The sequence below is a fragment of the Macaca thibetana genome, chromosome 2, assembly GCF_024542745.1.
Source record: "Macaca thibetana thibetana isolate TM-01 chromosome 2, ASM2454274v1, whole genome shotgun sequence".
Taxonomy (NCBI): Eukaryota; Metazoa; Chordata; class Mammalia; order Primates; family Cercopithecidae; genus Macaca; species Macaca thibetana.
Window position 1 is genome coordinate 15799373 of NC_065579.1, and position 20158 is coordinate 15819530.

A 20158-nucleotide genomic window follows, 5' to 3' on the forward strand; every position below is an offset into this window, starting at 1 on the left:
GGGAAAAACTATACAAATCTCACCCATCTCAAAGGAGACCATATTGCTAAAGAGTTGTGTAAACTATAAAGTATACACAGTAGCTTACTTTTCTTATTCCTGTTTAAGGATTGTATCAGCTAGAGGCCAGAGGCAGTCATTTAGAACCTGACTGTGCCTGTCAGGCTAAGGCATTTGGACTGACTGGTTAAGAGGAGACAGGAAGACTCAGTGGATCCTGATTATAACGTGATCCCACCAGGTGACAGCAGGGACTGAGGCCTGTAGGTTCAGGCAGGCTGGCTGGAGACAGTGCCAACAGGAAGGTCTCATTTTCTGACTCTCGGCCCCTGCTAATAAGTCATGTGCTCCGTTCTGGCACCATCCTTAGTAGAAGGGTCTCTTGGAAGATTTGTAATAACAAATGGTGCTCTTTAGAGCTGCTGTGCTGAAAAGACTGCCAAGACCCAACATCTGGGCTGGCACTTCCTGCTCAGGACGGTACAGTGGAAATGGCTACTTCCAGGGGCAAGAGAAACTGGAACATCTGTGTATACTGGGAGCCAAACAGACGCCAAGGTTCACAACTGTGGTTGGTATTAGAAGACCTGCATTCCATTCCTGGCCCTCAAGCATCCTCTCAGTTTCAGGCCCTCAAGTCCCAGTTTCTCCATATGCAAAATGGACAGAATGCATTCCATCTTTGCAGAGTTACTATGAGGATTAAATAAAATGATATAAAATATAAAGGACCCAGTGTGACATCTGGCACACAGCATGCACTTAAGAAATAGTAACTGCTGGCCAGGTGCAGTGGCTCACGCCTGTAATCTCAACACTTTGGGAGGCCAAGGTGGGCAGATTACCTGAGGTCAGGAGTTCAAGACCAGCCTGGCTAACATGGTGAAACCCCGTTTCTACTAAAAAAAAATAAAAATTAGCTGGGCGTGGTGGTGGGCACCTGTAATCCCAGATACTCAGGAGGCTGAAGCAGGAGAATTGTTTGCATCTGGGAGGCGGAGGGTGCAGGGAGCCGAGAATGCACCACTGTACTCCAGCCTGGGCGATAAAGCAAGACTCCATCTCCAAAAAAAGAAAAAGAAATAGTAGCTGCTTTTACTGGTAAAGGGAGACAAACGCCCTGTTCTCTGGAGCTCACAAGGCTTGCAGTGAGGTCAGCAGGATGAGCTACAGAGAATGAATCCTCAGGAAACACATGTGTGTAGACCCTAGTGCTTGGTGCTATGAGGAAGGCAAATGTTATTGCTTTGACCTTTTAGCTTAAATCAGATTTGTTGGAAAACCTATCGAAGCCTCTCTGAATAAATGGTATCATAACCGTTGTGGCCCAGGAGCTTAGAGGTGCCAGTAGGAACCAGCTGTGGTTCCTGCTGCACATTAAAAATGGATATAGGTCACTTTCTATCTTCCTAGACATATTAAGGGAATGAGCTATTGTTAAGATAAGATTCCAATGCAAAGTTCATGCCTTATCAATGGAGGCGCTACATGCGAGATTATAAAACTCTGGTTTCTGCAGTGGTCTCCCAGACAAGTTCCCAGGGGACTAAAACCAAGTCTACCAATCCCTTCTCTGCAATCGTAGATTCCCTAAATCCTCTGAAAAGCAAGAGTAAATTCAAAAGTCATTTGGCAGTAAAAGCTGACCTGAGCTGACATGGGAGCAATGTGGTCCTCATTATCCCTCTTAGCAGGAAAATCCACGTGTTCTTGCAGAAACATGAATTTGTCTCATTACAGTGCAGTCCCAGACTCAGGGGTACATGTCACATATTGACATAAATGCACAAAATTACCTTATTACCTTTCTAAAATTTGGAAGAAAAAAAAACCTCTTAGGCCGGGCACTATGGCTCACGCCTGTAATCCCAGCACTTTGAGACCGAGGCAGGTGGAGCACCTGAGTTTGGGAGTTTGAGACCAGCCTGACCAACATGGAGAAACCCCATCTCTACTAAAAACACAAAATTAGCTAGGCATGGTGGCGCATGCCTGTAATCCCAGCTACTCGGGAGGCTGAGGCAGGAGAATTGCTTGAACCCGGGAGGTGGAGGTTGCAGTGAACCGAGATTGCACCACTGCACTCCAGCGTGGGCAACAAGAGTGAAACTCCATCTCAAAAAAAAACAAAACAAACTCTTAATTCACATCTGACCCAAAGGTTTTGACTCAGGGATTATGGATCTATATTTTTAAACCAGTGTTTCCCATACTTTAGATGCCTAAGAATGATCTGGAAATCTTGTCATAATAGAGATTCTAAAGCCCTCTACAGAATTTCTGATTCAGTCAGTACAAATCAGAATTAGAGTAGGGCCTAACATTCTGTATTCTTAATAATCTCCCAGTGATGCTGCTGGTCCAGGGACCACACTTTGAGTAGCAAGAGTTTAGGCAGTCCAATTCGGCACCAGGAGCCTGTCAGCTGCCTCAGCACAAAGTCCCAGCCTGACACTTGCTACGCTCCTGATTTGTGCTGGGACACGACAGTTGGGCTGGGATCTGAATCCCCCACAGGCTGTTCTGTAAGAGATTCTGCTGGGTAGTAGAAAATATGGAAGTTTAGTCAGAGTCTTTAGTTGTTAACAGACGGAAACTTTTTCCAGTCTCCACTCTGGATATTTGGTTAACACCATGTACCCAACTCACAAATGCTTTAAGAAGTTACAAAGGTGTATTTATTTGTAACAGTAAACATAAACCCCAACCAGAAGTCAGACATGTTTGACCTGTAGCTTCTGCCAGCAGCAAATGAATTTTAAGACTATGGCTGTAAGCGTTTTAAAATTGGGAGAGTTCACACCAAAGCCCAGATTTCTAGATCGCCTTAGAAAACAAACAGAACAGTTAGCAATCCTGGGAGCATATTTCCAGCTTATTTATTTGTGAAGTGAGAATATTCTCAAGTTGTTTAAGATGCTAAGAAAGTGTGTCTGGGTGGCAAGGTTCAACACCATGCCGAGTTTACTCACTTGTCCGACCTGACTGGTGCCTCACACATCTGAGTGTGCAACCCCTGACCTGGAGGCTGACAGCCTTGCTTAAGGGGGATAAATGATTAAACCCTTCTAAAGGGACTAGGAGTCCTGGTTTCCTGGTGTCTGGTTGCAGTTGTTACCTACCGCTCAGGCAGAGGAGGCCTGGAGCAGGATGAGATCAGAAAAAAAATGCAGATGGAAGTCAAGAGATGTGGACCCCTGCTGTGTATAAATCTGTGCAAAGTCACAAGACTCCAAACCTCAGTTTCCTTATCTATAAAATGGGGACATACCTTATGATAATAAATTCTGATAATGCAAATCAAAGCATTTTAAAACTAGGGGTGCCGGAAGAAGGCATGTTAATATTCTTTTTAAAATCCCATTAAAGGCAATATTTTTAAATTTTTAATGTAATAAATCAGTGAAGGAGTTTTAGGCTTGGAGAAGAGAAAGACTATATATGATCTAGACAAGAGGTCCGTAAACTATGGCTTGTGGGTCAAATCTGGCCCACCACTAGTTTTGTTTTGTTTTTTTGAGACAGAGTCTCATTCTGTCACCCAAACTGGAGTAGTGGTGTGATCTCAGCTCATTACAACCTCTGCCTCCTGGGTTCAAGAGATTCTCCTGCCTCACCCTCCCGAGTAGCTGGGATTACAGGTATGCGTCACCACACCAGGATAATTTTTGTATTTATGGTAGAGACAGGATTTTGCCACGTTGGCCAGGCTGGTCTCAAACCCCTGACCTCAGGTGTCTACCCAAAATGCTAAGATTACAGGTGTGAGCTACCGTGCCCAGCCACCACCCGTTTTTATAAATAAAGTTTTACCTGAACACAGCCATGCTCATTCATTTACAAATTGCCTATGGCTTCTCTCAATGCTGCAGGCAGAGTTGAGTGGCTGGGCCATGGGAGTAGAGCCCAAGACGACTACAATACTTACTATCTGGTCCTTTACAAAGACAGCATGCCAACTGCTGATCTAGATAACATACTAGAAATTGAGACTCAGGCAAAAGGGGAAACAAGGGTACTGTCCATTCCTCCATCCCAACAATTTGCTCCCCTACTACACTGTCCAAGTTCCTCTTCTTTCAAGTTCACAGGCACTTTCTTCAAGACCCACCCTAGAACACAACTTTCTCCAAAATGGCATTCCTTAAATTCCAACCAACTTTGATTATTCCCTCATCCTGTGCTTCTGTAGTTACTATTACTTCAAAGTGCTAACTGTTTTTGAATCCAGCATCTAAACGAGTCTTTCCCTCCGGATGCCCACCTGAGGCAGCAAAACACCAGTTCTGACAAGGCTGCTTCCCCCACCCTAGACAGTGATTAAGCACCTTGTTTGGAATTACTTTTCAAACTTGCAACGCTTTCTTGAAAACCTTAATAAAGAGTCCTTACTTTTGGATTTGGGGAAATGGTCAAGAGTCAGTCAAACTGCTTTGTGAAATAAAATAAGACTTGTTTTCCTGGGGGACTTAGCAACACAGAAAGAACAAAGCCAGGTGCATTCTGAACAATGATAGTGTTGTCTGAAAGTCTGCCAACTTAACTTAGTTTATAACTACAAATAGACTATATTTCAAATTTGGTTCATAAGTCAGTTATTTGGAATTAAATATTTTTTCTCACATATTGGTTGAAAACAGACCAAAAAATAGTATCACTGGAGAGCTCTGTTTTATACATAAACACATGTGGTACCACTGGAATTTCTTTTGTAAATCATTTAGCTACTTTGAATTTCCCAACCAGATTGTCAATGCTCTTAAGGCAAGGGGAACCCACCTTCCATCGCTGTGAATCCACTTAGGATGTGTGTGTTCGATCTCCAGGATGAAGCTAAATGTCCCTTCCTCTCTGAAGAGTTCCCAGTCACCCTAAGCTGAGGTGGCAGCCTCCATCACACTTTCTACACAGCCCCACTGCAGTGTGTGCCACAGGGTTTCGTATCTTCTCATTTTCTTACCTATTTCCCCTGGACCGCATGTTCACCATCCTGCATCCAGCATGGTGCCAGAGCCAGGATGAGAATCCAGTCATTCCTGACAATTCTCTTTGTCAAATATAGAAGAACACCTATGTGTTCTAATTTCAATTTTCATTTGCATGCTAACTCCATACACAATGTGCTCCAGCATCAAAGAGCTGTGATGTACAAAAAGGGTTAAGGCCACAGCCCCAGGAGAGGTTTGTAGGAAGCATGACCTGCAGAGGTTGGCGCCCTGACATATTTATTTCCACGTGACATTGTTCACAGGGAAATAATAAAATGAGAGTCTACATGAGAGAACCTGGCTTTTCTTGATTCAGTCTTCTGAGAATTGGTTTGCAATTCTGCCTGAAAGGAATTTCTGGACCTTCTGATGTGCCCAGTTTCACACCCAGCTGTAAGCCACTTGAGAGGCACTTAGAGGATGTTGAGATTGTCTGCTGTGTCGGGTTCTCCATGGTATGGCCCACCTTTTTTGGGCAGAGAGACAGTCTTGGATTGACTAGTGGAGGACTAATGCCATCCTACCGAGCAGGCACTGGACAAGACCACCACCCACAGCTTCCTTACCACTGTTGTCCAGGGCACCTGGGGAATCCTGGTGTAGGTCATTGTTATGTAGACAATGAGGAAGAAGACGGTGAGGACCCAGTAAAATACAGCTACAAACATGACCCAGCCAAATGCGGGGACCCGGAAGTACTCAGTTCCAGCGATAAGCGTCCATACCAGCAGCCCCAGAACCTGTAAAGTGGTAGAAGCAGTGGAGAGAGGAAGGGAAAGTAGAAGATAAAGAAAAAGAAGGAAGTGGGGACAAAGAAAAAAAAATTATACAGAATGTCAATTACAACTTATTTATTTATTGATGTATTTGAGATGGAGTCTTGCTTCCGTCACCCAGGCTGGAGTGCAGTGGTGCGATCTCGGCTCACTGCAACCTCTACCTCCTGGGTTCAAGGGGTTCTCCTTCCTTAGCCTCCCGAGTAGTTGGGATTACAGGCGTGCAGAACCACGCCCAGCTAAGTCAATTACAACTTTCATGCATATACCCCCACCTTCCCCTGCCGTGACTTAAAAATATTACAGGGTTTGCAAACTCATGTGCCTACAAATGCCAGAAAGGTAACCATGGCAGTCCAGGCAGGGATCAATAATGTCTTGTTTTAGGGGGTTCTCTTAAAATTCAGCCCTAGCTGATAGTTGTGGGCTGGTTTTGCCAGGTCTCCTCCACCCCAGGAGAACACAGAAACTCAAGCTTGTACATAATAATCTCGACTTTAAATATTAGCACTAATCAGGGGTTTTAAAACACCACTTGGTGAAAAACAACATCCAAGGCTGGAATTTGCTCCCAGGCTGATACGTGCCAAGGAAACAAGACTGCAGGTGCACTTGGAGGTGGTCCCTGGAGCTGATCTGCTTTCAAGGGACGAACCTCTGGGCATTCCCTGCTGTTCTGACAGATGGCCAGTAACATGTGGTCTGAGACAGCTTTCAGAAGAGAGAGTGAGCAACAGCCCAGTCCAGATGTAGACACTCAGTATTTTACCACACGTTGTGCATTTACCCCAGCAATAGTCATCCAGCTGCTGATGAGGAAGACCATACCCAAACAAATTAACACCACTCACTGACTAAAGGAAGGCTTCATCAAGGAAAAGGAAACTGACCTAAACTGTAGGTGTCTTAAGTCCTGGACAAAGGAAGGCTAGAGCAAGGTATGCACTCACATTCTAGCACCTTCCAAGTGGACTTTATTCCTAAGTCCCAAAAAGTTGAGATGTGAACCACATGCCCAGGACACAGTAACAAGAGTCCAGGGTGGGTTCTAGCCCTGCAAGTCCTGGCTTGCTGTGTGTGACTCAGGACAAAGAATTTCATTTCTGGTTTAGCTTTCTTTGTGGTATATGAAACAAAATACTAAAGTAACTCTAATCACCAGGCTTGGAAGACAGATTTCCTTTATTTGTTTAACACAGGAGCACCTACAATATCTGGGCTTCCTGCTGTCAGGCTCCAAGGACAGTGGTATACAAATTGTACAGATCCTGCTTGTAGAGAACTAAAGTCTAGTGCAGGGAAATACCTGACAGATTACAACTGTGGCAAATGTTATGAAGAAGGTAAAGGGTATGATAAGGGTCTGTGATGGGGGAGATGACCTTGCTGGCAGGCACAGGAAGCATCGGAGAAGTCCAGGCTGAAGAATAACCTGAAGGCTGAAAGCACTGGCGAGACAGAAGCGGGAAGGCAACGTTATAGGCAGAGGGCACAGTGTTGGCAAAGGTCTGAAGGTGGGAAGGGCTCTGCTACCTTCTAGAACCTATAAGAACAAGTAGTAAGTTAGGATATTGGTGCAAAATGTTAGAGACCTGGGGAAGGTGAGATGATATGAGCCCAGGAGGCCTACAGATTTTGTGCTTTATCCAAAGGGCAGTGGGAGAGTTTTAAGCAAGAGAATGTTAAGATTAGGCTAGATTTTTTTATAAAGCCACTCTGGCTGCAGGTAGAGAATGGACATGTGGAGGGGAAAGGGGGAGCAGTGGTGTGGAGACAAATTCAGAAAGCGTGCAATAATCCAAGCAGGAAGAATATGAAGTCTTTAAGACCAATATGGTGGCAGTGAATATCAAGAAGTGAGTGAATTCATGACAAATTTCAGCAGATGGGACTTTAATGGATTAGATATGGGGTTGGGGGAGGAGAAGGGAGAGGATACAGTGGAATGATCCCTAGGTCTCTAGAAAGATTTCTGGAGTAGATCAGGGTTTGACTTGTTCTGTTGGAACAGTGGAAGAGGAACAGGTTAAGGGAGTGTTGTTCATGAGTTAAATTTTCAAACTACTCAGTTTGAGGTAGTTGGGGACCTTCAAACAGGGATTAGAAGAAGTGGATGTTGAAGAGAGAAGACTTCAGGCCATTCTTTAAGAAGGAAGACTTCCTGTGAAGATCTTGAAGCCATCAGACAGGTTTCCAAGGGACGTGTTAAACCGCTTCCCGAGAGAAGCCACTTTCCCGGTACAGTTTGGGTGCCTGTGCCGGGGAGCAGCTAAGACTCTAAATGTTGCTGTTTCTGCTCTTTAGATTTGAGCATCAACATTCTTTTATCTGCTTGATATTAGTATATGAATTCCAGAGACAAGATGCTTAATGGAGATGTGCTTTTGTGTTTACATCTGTGGCAACAACACTTATTGAAAGTGAAGACACACAGAATGGGATATAATTCCAGAAAGCGCTAAGCCTCACACTAATGAGGTTTTTGGCCCAAATTGATTCTGACAGGTAATCTATACAATGTGTTTGACATTCTGTTGGATCAGTAAGACTGGTAATAGATGTAATCCGGCATGGCAGCGTCTGAAACATTTCAGGCTTCTTGATTGAGATGGGGTCAGAACGGCCCTTTGTGGATGATTCACATAGGAAACATAACAGTGAGTGAAGAGGCACTGTAGATGTGTTGATAGTATCTCTCTGTGTGATGACAAGGGCTTAAGAGTTTCCATCACAAGTCTGTATCCAGCTAAACAGGCTCAACTCACAGCTCTTGGCTCTGAATGCAAAAACGTTTTTCATTATTAACACAAGTGAAGCCTGCTGTCCCGGGCTGCATTGTCTAGTTTGCTGGCTGTGGTCATCTTTTACACAAAGGCACAATATTGTTAACTGAGCCGTCTTTCAAAGAACAGGAATACTTGACACATGACCTCACAAGCAAACAAAGTAAAAAGAATGTCTCTGTCAAGAAAAGAATTGTTCTACCCAAGTGAATTTCCTAGGTAACTGAAATATATCAAGAAGCAAACCTTTTCTCTCCACCATAGCCAATACTGACAAAAACCACTCTTCAAAAATGTGACTCATCTTCTGCTTTAAGATAAACCTAAATCTTTATTTGCTTAGACTACAAAAATACTGTTTGTTTTTGTTTTCTCTGATAAGCATTATAAGCATGTTTTTTTTTTGGGCTAAGACTTTTTTTTTTAATGGCAGAACTAACCTTTCAAAGTGATAAACGCAGGTAAAAAATTAACACAGGGCTAAGCACGGTGGCTCACGCCTGTAAATCCCAGCACTTTGGGAGGCTGAGGTGGGCAGATCACGAGGTCAAGAGATCGAAACCATCCTGGCCAACATGGTAAAACCCCGTCTCTGCTAAAAATACAAAAATTAGCCGGGCGTGGTGGTGGGCGCCTGTAGTCTCAGCTACTTGGGAGGCTGAGGCAGGAGAATGACATGAACCCGGGAGGCGGAGCTTGCAGTGAGCAGAGATTGTTCCACTGCACTCCAGCCTGGGCGACAGAGCGAGACTCCGTCTCAAAAAAAAAAAAACAACACAGAAGTATATAAAGAAATGACAACCCCATTCCTATCCACCAGTTATAAAAATTCAAGAAAAACCAACATAAACAATTTTGTATTTACCCTTTCTAGCCTCTTTCCTAGCATTTATAACCACTGCCTGCACATCTTTCTTTTTCTCCCGTATAAATATGGATCACTCTGTTCACGGAGTCTATAACTTGCTTCTTTCAGTCAGTAATACCATAGAGGACAACCTTCCACACTACTACACACACATCTCTGCCAATTTTAACAGTTGCTCAGTCTTCCATAATTCATGTAACCAGTTCCCCATTGATGGAAATTTAGGTTGTCTTCTTTATGTTTGTACAAAAATACCCAGAAACATTTTTATAACCTATGCCTTTGTATACCTGAATTCCAGGAGATGTCTAGGAGGAAAATTTCTAGAATACATATTTTAAGCTTTAGAGGTACTACCAAATTGTTCGGCAAAAGCTTGTACTAATTTACTGACTGGGCACAGCGGCTCACGCCTATAATCCCAGCACTTTGGGCGGCTGAGGCAGGTGGATCACTTGAGGCCAGGAGCTTGAGACCAGTCTGGCTAACATGGCAAAACCCCATCTGTACTAAGAATACAAAAATTAGCAGGGCGTAGTGGTGAGTGCCTGTAATCCCAGCTACTAGGGAGGCTGAGGCAGGAGAATACCTTGAACTGGGGAGGTGGAGGTTGCAGTGAGCTGAGATTGCACCACTATACTCCAGTCTGGGTGACAGAGCGAGACTCTGTCTCCAGAGGAAAAAAAAAAATGCTTGTATGAGTTTACTCTATTATCAGTATATGCATGTTTTCCATCTTCACCAGACTAAATTTCTATGTTTTAATGGCTAAAAACCTGATTTTAAAAAACAGAACTCTCACTGTTTTAACTTTCACTGCTGTATTGAAATATAGCATAAAGAAAAGTATACAAGTCCTAAGTGAACAGCTTGGGGAAGTTTCACTAACTGAACGAACCTGTGTAACCAGCATCCAAATCAAGAGACACAACACTGCCAGCACCTGAAAACCTCACCCCCATTTCTAGTTACTCCTCTCCTCTAAGGGTGACAATTGCCCTGATCTCTATCATCCTAGATTAATTTCTGCTTTTGATCTTCATATAAATGGATCCTATAGTACTCAGTCTTATGTCTGACATCTCTTGCTAAATACTGTGAGGGAGTCATCTGCAATACCGAAGGTAGTTCCTTCTTTCTCCTGGTGTCTCAAATTTGACCATCAGAATCACCTGGAGGGCTTGTTGAAACAAATGGCTAGGCCTACCACTTGCCTGTGATTCAGGTCTAGGATGCATCTGAGAATTTGCATTTCTAACAAGCTCTCAGGTGATGCTGATGCTGCTGGCCCAGGGACTACACATGAAGAACCACTGATGAATAGCATCTTGTTTCTACTTTAATTTGCATTTTTCTTCATCAGTGTCAAGGACAGTAGAGCATTTTTTTTTGAATGCTTATAATGCTATCAACCATGTAGAGTTCTCCTCTTATTTCCTGATAGTTTCTTTTTCTTTTTTTTTTTTTTTTTTTTTGTCAGTGTGTGTGTGGTTTTTTTTTTTAGACAGTCTCACTCCATCACCCAGGCTGGAGTGCAGTGGTGTGATCCTAGCTCACTGCAACCTCCATCTCCCAGGTTCAAGCAATTCTCATGCTGTAGCCTCCCCCAGTAGCTGTAATTACAGGAGTGCACCACCATGCCTGGCTAATTTTTTGTATTTTTAGTAGAGACGGGGTTTCACCATGTTGGCTGGGCTGGTCTCAAACTCCTGACCTCAAGTGATCTGCTTGCCTCAGCCTCCCAAAGTACTAGGATTACAGGTGTGAGCCACTGCACCTGGCCAGCCACTATGCCTGGCCTGATAGATTTTTAAAAGTCACTTTCTGATTTGTAGAGATCTTTACATAAGAGAGATGGTAACCAACCATATATGTGGCAAACATTTTCCTGATCCAGTTTTATTTTTCAAAGCCATACAGTCTTTTGTCTATGGAAGTTTTAAGTTTTTACATAATTTTTTTTTTTTTGAGACAGGGTCTCACTCTGTTGCCCAGGCTGGAGTGCAGTGGTATGATCAAGGGTCACTGCAACCTCTACCTCCTGGGCTCGTGATCTTTCTACCTCAGCCTCCTGAGTAGCTGGGATTACAGGAATGCACCACACCTGGTTAACTTTCTGATTTTCATTTCTTTGTAGAGATGAGGTCTCGCTATGTTGCCCAGGCTGGTCTCGAACTCCTGGGCTCAAGTGATCCTCCTGCCGTGGCCTCCCAAAGGGCTGAGATTATAGTTGTGAACCACCATGCCTGGCTGACATAATTGATTTTCTTTAACTCTTTTATTTTTTACCTTCTTAGCAAGGTCATTCTCAACAGAAGATTACAAAAACATTCTCCTATACTTTTATAGTTTTGTATATATGCTTACATCTTTACTCCAACTAGCATTGAGTTCTATATATGGGGTAAATAAAGGCAAATTTTATTTTTTCTAGCAGATAGACACTTATCGGTGTCTTCCCATATATTGTGGCAGTTTCTGGAATCTTTATTCCATTCCATTCACCCGTGTTCATCTGCTGTGTCAGTGCCAATGACTGTAGCTTCAACATGTATTTCATGTATTTTAGCATTCTTGGAAAGTATATCAGACTGAACACCTAATTTTGCTCCCTCCAAAAACCCTTCTAAAATTTTCAAGAGGATGGGTTGAATAGGAAAAGAGACAACAGTAACATTTTTAGAAGCTTAGAACACAGCCAGGTGCAGTGGCTCATGCCTGTAATCCCAGTACCTTGGGAGGCTGAGGCGAATGGATCACCTGAGGTCAGGAGTTCGAGACCAGCCTGGCCAACATGGTGAAACCTCATCTCTACTAAAAATACAAAAATTAGGCCTGACATGGTGGCTCACGCCTGTAATCCCAGCACTTTGGGAGGCCGAGGTGGGTGGATCACCTGAGGTCAGGAGTTCGAGACCAGCCTGGTCAATATGGTGAAACCCCGTCTCTACTAAAAATACAAAAATTTTCCGGGCATGGTGGCACATGCCTCTATCTAGTCCCAGCTACTTGGGAGGCTGAGGCAGAAGAATCACTTGAACCCGGGAGGTGGAGGTTGTAGTGAGCCAAGATCACGCCATTGCACTCCAGCCTGGGTGACAGCGAGACTCTGTCTCAAAAAAAAAAAAAAAAAAAAAAAGGCTTAGAACACATATGAACAATGGATAACTGACTTAATGACCCTGAGAAAGCCGAGTTCTAAGGTGGTTAACAGGTAAGTCAAGAAACAAACCAACTTCACTGCAAAGTCTAAAAAGACTCAGTAGCTCTAGGACAGAAAACGAAAGTTGGGGGTGGGACAGGAGCGGCTAAAATAAGGAGGATTGGTGGGAAGCTGTTTGAAAGTCACTAAGTCCTTACCCTTTGCTCTACTGCAAGCTGCTGGTTGATTGCCCCACTTCTGTCATTAGTGTAAAAGTTTATTCTCTAGATTAGGATTCCTCAGTCTCAGGCATATTGACATTTTGCGTCAATAAAATTCTTTTTTTTTTTTGAGACATAGTCTTGCTCTGTCGCTCAGGCTAGAGTACAGTGGCACAATCTTGGATCCCTGCAACCTCCGCCTCCCAGGTTCAAGTGATTCTCCTGCCTCAGCCCCCTGAGTAGTTGGGATTACAAGTTGGGATCACACCCAGCTAATTTTTGTATTTTTAGTGGAGATGGGGTTTCACCATGTTGGCCAGGCTGGTCTAGAACTCCTGGCCTCCAGTGATCTGCCTGCCTTGGCCTCCCAAAGTGTTGGGATTACAGGCGTGAGCCACTGCGCCTGGCCTGGGCCAATAAAATTATTGATCTGGAGTGCTGTCCTGTGCACTGTAGGATGTGTATGGCAGCTTCTCTGTCCTCTACCTACTTGATGCCAGCAGCTGTGCTCCCCCTCCCCACTCTTAATGGCAATCGAAAATATCTTTAGGAGGCAAATGTTCTTTAGGAGGCAAAATTACTTTTGATTGAGAAACACTAAAAAAGGTAAAACGAAATAGTCTCTGGATTGAGGGACACAGTTGAAGGTTTGAACATTATAGTGAAAACCAGGGGCTTAAATGACTAAGTATTCAGTATGAACACTTCCTCATCTGTCCAATCCCTAACCTTTCCCTCTGCTTGGTTCTAAGAATACTGGCAGCCAGGTCTTCATTAGCGTAAGAAAAAAGACAAAGATACTGACTTTGGGGATTCCTCAACACGCAGCCCAGCCAGGTCAGTCTTCAATGAAGTTCAAGGTTCATAAGCCCCATCTACATGCTCAGAGCATCCAGACAGCTTTGCACTCTTGAAACATAGGCAGATAACCAAGATTATTGGATCTGTGAAGAAAGCAAAGCCTATATAACAGGGCAGAGAGTACAAACCAAAAAATAAACTGGAAGAAAGTACCTTTGAAGCGGTAGAAGAAAACATTTCCCATCCCCAAAATCATCAGAATCTTAGAGAGAAAAGATATTACAAAAGTGAAAAAGGAACTGGAGGTTGCAAGAAGGACACAAAAATAGTCCTTTAAAACAAAAATAGTTTTTGAAATTAAAAACAGAATAGTAGAAATTAACTCAATAGAAATGCTGCATGATAAAATCAAGAAAATTTCCTAGAAAAGATAACAATGAAAAATTAAAAAACACGTGAGATAAAGTAAAAAAGTTAGAGGATGGGTTCAGAAGGTCAAACATCTGATTAATAAGTTCCAGGGGCCAGGCGAGGTGGCTCATACCTGTAATCCCAGCACTTTGGGAGGCTGAGGTGGACGGACTGCTTGAGCCCAGGAGTTCAAAACCAGCCTGGGCAACACGGCAAAACTCCATCTCCATCAAAAAAAAAAAAAAAAATTTAGCTGGGTGTGATGGCACAGGCCTGTAGTCCTAGCTACTTGGGAGATTTATGTAGGAGGATTGCTTGAGCCTAGGAGGTCAAGGCTGTAGTGAGCTGAGATCAGAGTCAGATCTTGTCTCAAAAAAAAAAAAAAAAAAAAAAAAAAAAAAAAAAAAAAAAAAAAAAAAAAGGTTCCAGGAAGACAGAGTGAAGAAAAATAACTCAAGGAAACTCAGAATTTATGGATGTGAATTTCTATATAAAAGGACTCCTCTAGGTACCCAGCACAGTGGATGAAATAGACCCAAATCAAGGTACATGATGAAATTTCAGAACATCAGGTACAAAGAGAAGGTTCTTTAAACCACCAGAGAACAAATAGGCTGCCTAACAAAAGAAGTGGAAACAAGAATGGCTTTTAACCTTTTCTAAAAGTAAATAGAATGTTAGAAGACAATGACCAATGATTTCAAATTACTGAAAGAAAATTATTTTTGATCTAGAAATTACCTGGCAAAAATGATCAATGAAGGGCAAGTGGAGAATATTTTTTTTTCATACATGTAATATCTGAAAAATTTACCTTCCATGCACTCTGTCTTAGGAATCTACTGAAGGACATGACTCACCAAAAGGAGAGCATAAAACTTTAAAAAAGGCAACATGGAATAAACCAACAAGAGAACTACAGAGAGAGGTGAAGGTCATCCCCAGGATGAAGGGAAATCCAAGCATGACAGGTGCCTCAGACATAGAAGGTAACCAGATTGGAGCAGAGTGACTCGAAAGACAGCCACGCCACGTTAAAGGCTCTCATCACCATGCCTGATGTCATTTTCCTCCCTTATTGATTGAAGCTATTAGGGAACTTGCTCCATCACAATGAGGGAGGAAAGCAAGAAAGAGGACAATAAGGAAGATAAGAAAACAAGAAATTCAACCTAACAGAAAGGCAAAAGGAATTCCACAGATGACAGTGAAGGGAGGACCCCAAGAGAAATACATCCAAGATAAAAATGGGAACTCTGATTATGTGACGTGATTGGCCTTGTGGGAAACTTCACTGAGAGGCAATTGGAAAAAATGTGAGACAAAATTAACTACAAAGCTGGGTCCTTGAGAGTACTGAGGCCCTGGGCCCCCCAGCACGTGTGTGTAAAGCCCCTGTCCCTGCCCCCTCCAAGCCCTGCCCTGCTGGACCTAACTTATTTTATCGTCACAGCTTAGTGCTATGCTGGGAGGTGGCCAAAGTACAGCCCACAATGGGCCTGTAAATAGTCTAGCCCCGTCAGCGTCAGTGTGTGCTGGTCCAGCCAGCCAGCTGCAGGCGAGCTGTTTCTAGAACCAGAGTCTCTATAAATAGAGAGAACAAACACCAAAAAACAAAACAAAACAAAACAAAAAAAACTAAACAAAAAAACGACCAAAAAAACTAAAGAAAACAAAACAAACCCACTCTATTATTAACCTTAGCAAAAACAAAATCACTGTTCACTATGATACTCAGCTCTAAATAATATTTACATAAGGATAATAAACACAGAATATTGACTTAAATCATAAACTAATAGGCTGAGAACAGTGGCTCATACCTTGGAATCCCAGCACTTTGGGTGGCTGAGGTGGGAGGATTGCTTGAGCCCAGGAGTTCAAGACCAGTCTGGGCAACATAGGAAGACTCTGTCTCTACATTAAGTAAATAAGCAAGCAAGCAAGCCAGGCATGGTGGTGCATGCCTACAGTCCCAGCTACTCAGGAGCCTGAGGTGACAGGATTGCTTGAGCCCAGGAGGTTGAGGCTGCAATGAGCTGTGATTGTGCCACTGCATTCTAGCTTGGATGACAGAGTGAGACCCTGTCTCAAAAAAGAAGAAGAAGAAGAAAAAAGGAATTATAACATGGAGAAAAGACGCTTCAAGCATGTAGATGGTGCCACAGATCAAATGTGTGCTTCCCAAATTCATATGTTGAACCCTAAATCCCAGCGTGATGGTATCAGGAGGTAGGGCCTTTCGTAGGTAATAAGGTTTAGATGCAGTCTAAACCTCTCATGATGAGATTAGTGCCCTTATAAAAAGGGACACCAGAGAGCTTCCTCTCATGTTTTCTCCACTGATATGCACCAGAGAATGGCCATGTAAAGACACAGCAAGAAGGTGGCTGTCTGCAACCAAAGGAGAGAGCCCTCACCAGACACCTACCTGTTGTCACCTTAATCTTGGACTTTGTCTATAGCACTATTAGAAAGAAATTCCTGTTGTTTAAGCCACCCAGTCTATGGTATTTTGTTATGGCAGCCCAAGCTAAGAAAGAAGGTAACGAGAGGTGACTAGTTAACATGTAGAACTGAATCAAAAGATGGCAGCTCACATATTATTTATAACTACAGATACAGGTAAAGCCAGAGTAGCTGTCTCTGAGGAGAAACATGGGGAGTTATGGAAGTGACTGTTTTTCACAAGCCTTTTGGGTCTACATGTATTTGACCACCCTACTGATGTTAGTTGATTTCTAGAATTTTCTTTTTTCTCTTCTTTTCTTTTCTTTTTTTGAGACAGAGTTTCACTCTTGTTGCCCAGGCTGGAGTGCAATGGCATGATCTTGGTTCACTACGACCTCCACCGCCTGGGTTCAAGCGATTCTCCTGCCTCGGCCTCCCAAGTAGCTGGGACTACAGGCATGAGCCACCATGCCCCCGCTAATTTTGTATTTTTAGTAGAGACAGAGTTTCACCATGTTGGTTGGGCTGGTCGCGAACTCCCGACCTCAGGTGATCTGCCCACCTTGGCCTCCCAAAATGCTGGGATTACGGGTGTGAGGCACTGTGTCTGGCCGATTTCTAGAATTTTCTGGCTAAGCCATCTGCAATAACAGCAGCTTTGGTCCTTTCAAATATTTGTATCACCTGTTTCTTTTTCCTGAATTATTGCATTAGCTTAAATATCCAGAACAATCTTCCAGAACACAAGCGATGGTGGCAATCCTTATTTTATTCTGTTTTATCATTTTAATGTTTTACATTTTTATATGTGTTGTTGGTTTTTGATAGATGATGGATACCTTTTATGGAGCTGAAAGTTTCTACTTTTCAGTGACCTAAGGTTTCTTTTCCAACCTCTCCGGTGAACAGTAAGTTGATGAGCTCAATTAAATATATTTTCTGTATCTCCTTTTCAAAATTAAATACAGTATTACTAACACAGCTAAACCTTTTGATGACCCAGCGTCATCACAAACATGAAATATTTCAATTGCTGCCTTGTGCTATAGAAGGAAATTGCTTGCTTCTATTTGGAATGGTACCAGATTATGTGTGTTTTTCTATGACCAAAAAAAATTGTTTTTTTGAGACTGGTCTCATTTTGTTGTCCAGGCTGAAGTGCAGTGGCGTGATCACTGCTCACTGCAGCCTCGACCTCCCTAGGCTCAGGTGATCCTCCTACCTCAGCCTTCTGAGTGGCTGGGACTACAAGCGTAAGTAGGTGAGACTACACCACCACGCTCAGGTAATTTTTTAATTTGTAGAAACGAGGTCTTGCCATGTTGCCCAGGCTGGTCTTGAACTCCTAGGCTTAAGTGATCTGCCCACCTCGGCCTCCCAAAGTGCTATTATAGGATTACAGGCAGGAGTCACCATGCCCAGCCTGAAGAAATTTTTTAAATTGAAAATCAACTCACCTCTTGCATCTCTCAGTGAGCTGATTTCAACTGCCCTCCTCTGTCCTTTGTGTGTACCCTCCTACCCCCACATCATCTGTACTTGAGTATTCTATGGACTAAGAAAACAAATGTCAGGTTTTTGTTTTTGAGACAGGGTCTTGCTCTGTCACTCAGGCTGGAGTGCAGTGGTATAATCACAGCTCACTGCAGCCTCGACCTCCTGGGCTCAAGTGATTACCCCACCTCAGCCTCCAAAGTAGCTGGAACTACAGGTGCATGTCACCATGCCCAGCTAGGTTTTAAATTTATTGTAGAGCCGGGGTCTCACTATGCTGCCCGGGCTGATTTTGAACTCCTAGACTCAAGTGATCCTACTGCCTCAGCCTTCCAAAGTGCTGGGATTACCGGTATGAGCCACTGATTCTGGCACAATTTTCAAAATCTTCCAGAGAGACAATAAGTTTGTCCCTGAGGACTCCCTGTGGTATCTATGAGCTTTGTGACAGCTATTCTGCTGCTCAGAGGAATTATCTGATGGCAGTGTTAGAAAGTCTCATTTATTCAAATACCTACTGAGCATTATTATGACACAGGTTTTCTAGGCACTGTTGCTGGGGCAGGAAATGCTACGTTGCTATAGGACATAAGTTGGCTGATTTAGTTTTGACTTTAGCCTTGACTGGCAGGAGTACCATTATTGAAAATGTACTCTAGCCTTGAAAACAGGTAACTTTTGACAATTAACTAGGCTAACCTAGAAGCAATGCACCAGCTGTTCCCATCTGGCTTCGCATTGTTCTGGTGCGATCTCAGCATACCTCTGAAATACCTCATTAGATTTTAAATCATTTATCATACTAATTCCTTGCAATGAAGCGGCATTGGAAATCAGTGATTGCGGATTTGCTATTATGTGGCCTGCCAGAAGAGAACCAACCAATATTACCATGCCTGGCTGTTCTACTTCTGGTGCACATTTAATATGGCGCACATGTGGCAACATTCATTCATTCAAAAACCTGAGGTCTTGGCTGGGCGTGGTAGCTCATGCCTGTAACCCCAGCACTTTGGGAGGCTGCGACGGAGAGATCACTTGAGGTCAGGAGTTTGAGACCAGCCTGGCCAACGTGGTAAAACCCCATGTCTACTAAAAATACAAAAAATTAGCTGGGCGTGGTGGCACATGCTTGTAATCCCAGCTTCTTGAGAAGCTAAGGCAGGAGAATCACTTGAACCTGGGAGGCAGAGGTTGCAGTGACTTGAGATCATGCCACTGCACTGCAGCCTGGGTGACAAGAGTGAGATTCCATCTCAAAAACAAAAACAAAACACCTGAGGTCTCAATGGCAGTGCAACGATGGGGAAAAAAGACATGGTGTCTGGCCCTAGAGAAGGTATGTCAATTGATATTTAATTATAAGCTGTAATAAATCCTATGAAAAGAAACTATGCTGATACAAGAATGTAAAGCATAAGGACCCAACCCAGTCTGGAAGGTCAGAGGAAGTCAGAGACAAATAGGTGAATGAGAGTTAGCCAGGCAAAATTTGGGTGGTGGGAGGAATGCCAAAACTCTGAGACAGACACCCCAGCTGGTGACATGGGTCCTTTCGAGGTCTTGATTTGATACATGAAGACCAGGTGGGAATCCACTTGCAAAGAAAGCCTGGCATCAGACAGCAGTCTCCAAGGATGGCACCTTTTCTTAAAGCCAAGACTTATCCCATAGTGGTTTGAAGGCCAGAGAATGTTAGTGTTGGATTGATTAACTCATTTCACACATGAAGAGATGCTTACAAATGAAGAGAAGTCCAGGACACGTTCAGAAGCAACCAGCCTAGGGTCATGGAGCTAGTCAGGGGTCAAAGCAGAACTAGTGTTCAGCGGCATCTTCCAATCTGGTGCTGTTTTTATTTATCCTGTAGTCTTCACTGTTTGATTCCCTGTTCCTTCCTCCTCCTTCCTCTCTCACTGAGGTGACACTACCACACATGGTAATAGCAGACCGAAAGGCAGAGTTTGCTTCATGGGGAAAATCCTTACTGTGGAGTCAGTCTACCTGAATTCCATTAGCCCTTGGGCAAGTTACTAACCTGAGCTTCGGTTTCCTCAACTGTAAAATGGGGATACAGAGGCTTCCCTCCTAGGGTGTGCGAGGACAAAATGAGTTAATCAGTGTATGCACAACAGTGCTTGCGAGGTGCTGTGGCAATTATTACTGCTATGCTAATATTATTGTCAGGGTTTACAATGGCTCTTAGGAGGAACACCTCTCCTG

At 43.4% G+C, this 20158-nt stretch overlaps 1 protein-coding gene across 1 annotated transcript in view; it reads right to left on the minus strand.

The window, feature by feature from the left end:
• The window catches only part of CMTM8 (CKLF like MARVEL transmembrane domain containing 8), a 130394-nt gene that overhangs the window by 7191 nt on the left and 103045 nt on the right, over positions 1 to 20158 (minus strand). The window contains exon 2 of the mRNA XM_050779415.1: positions 5555 to 5728. Coding sequence (XP_050635372.1) covers positions 5555 to 5728 — 174 coding nt within the window. The remainder of the gene's footprint in view (positions 1 to 5554; positions 5729 to 20158) is intronic.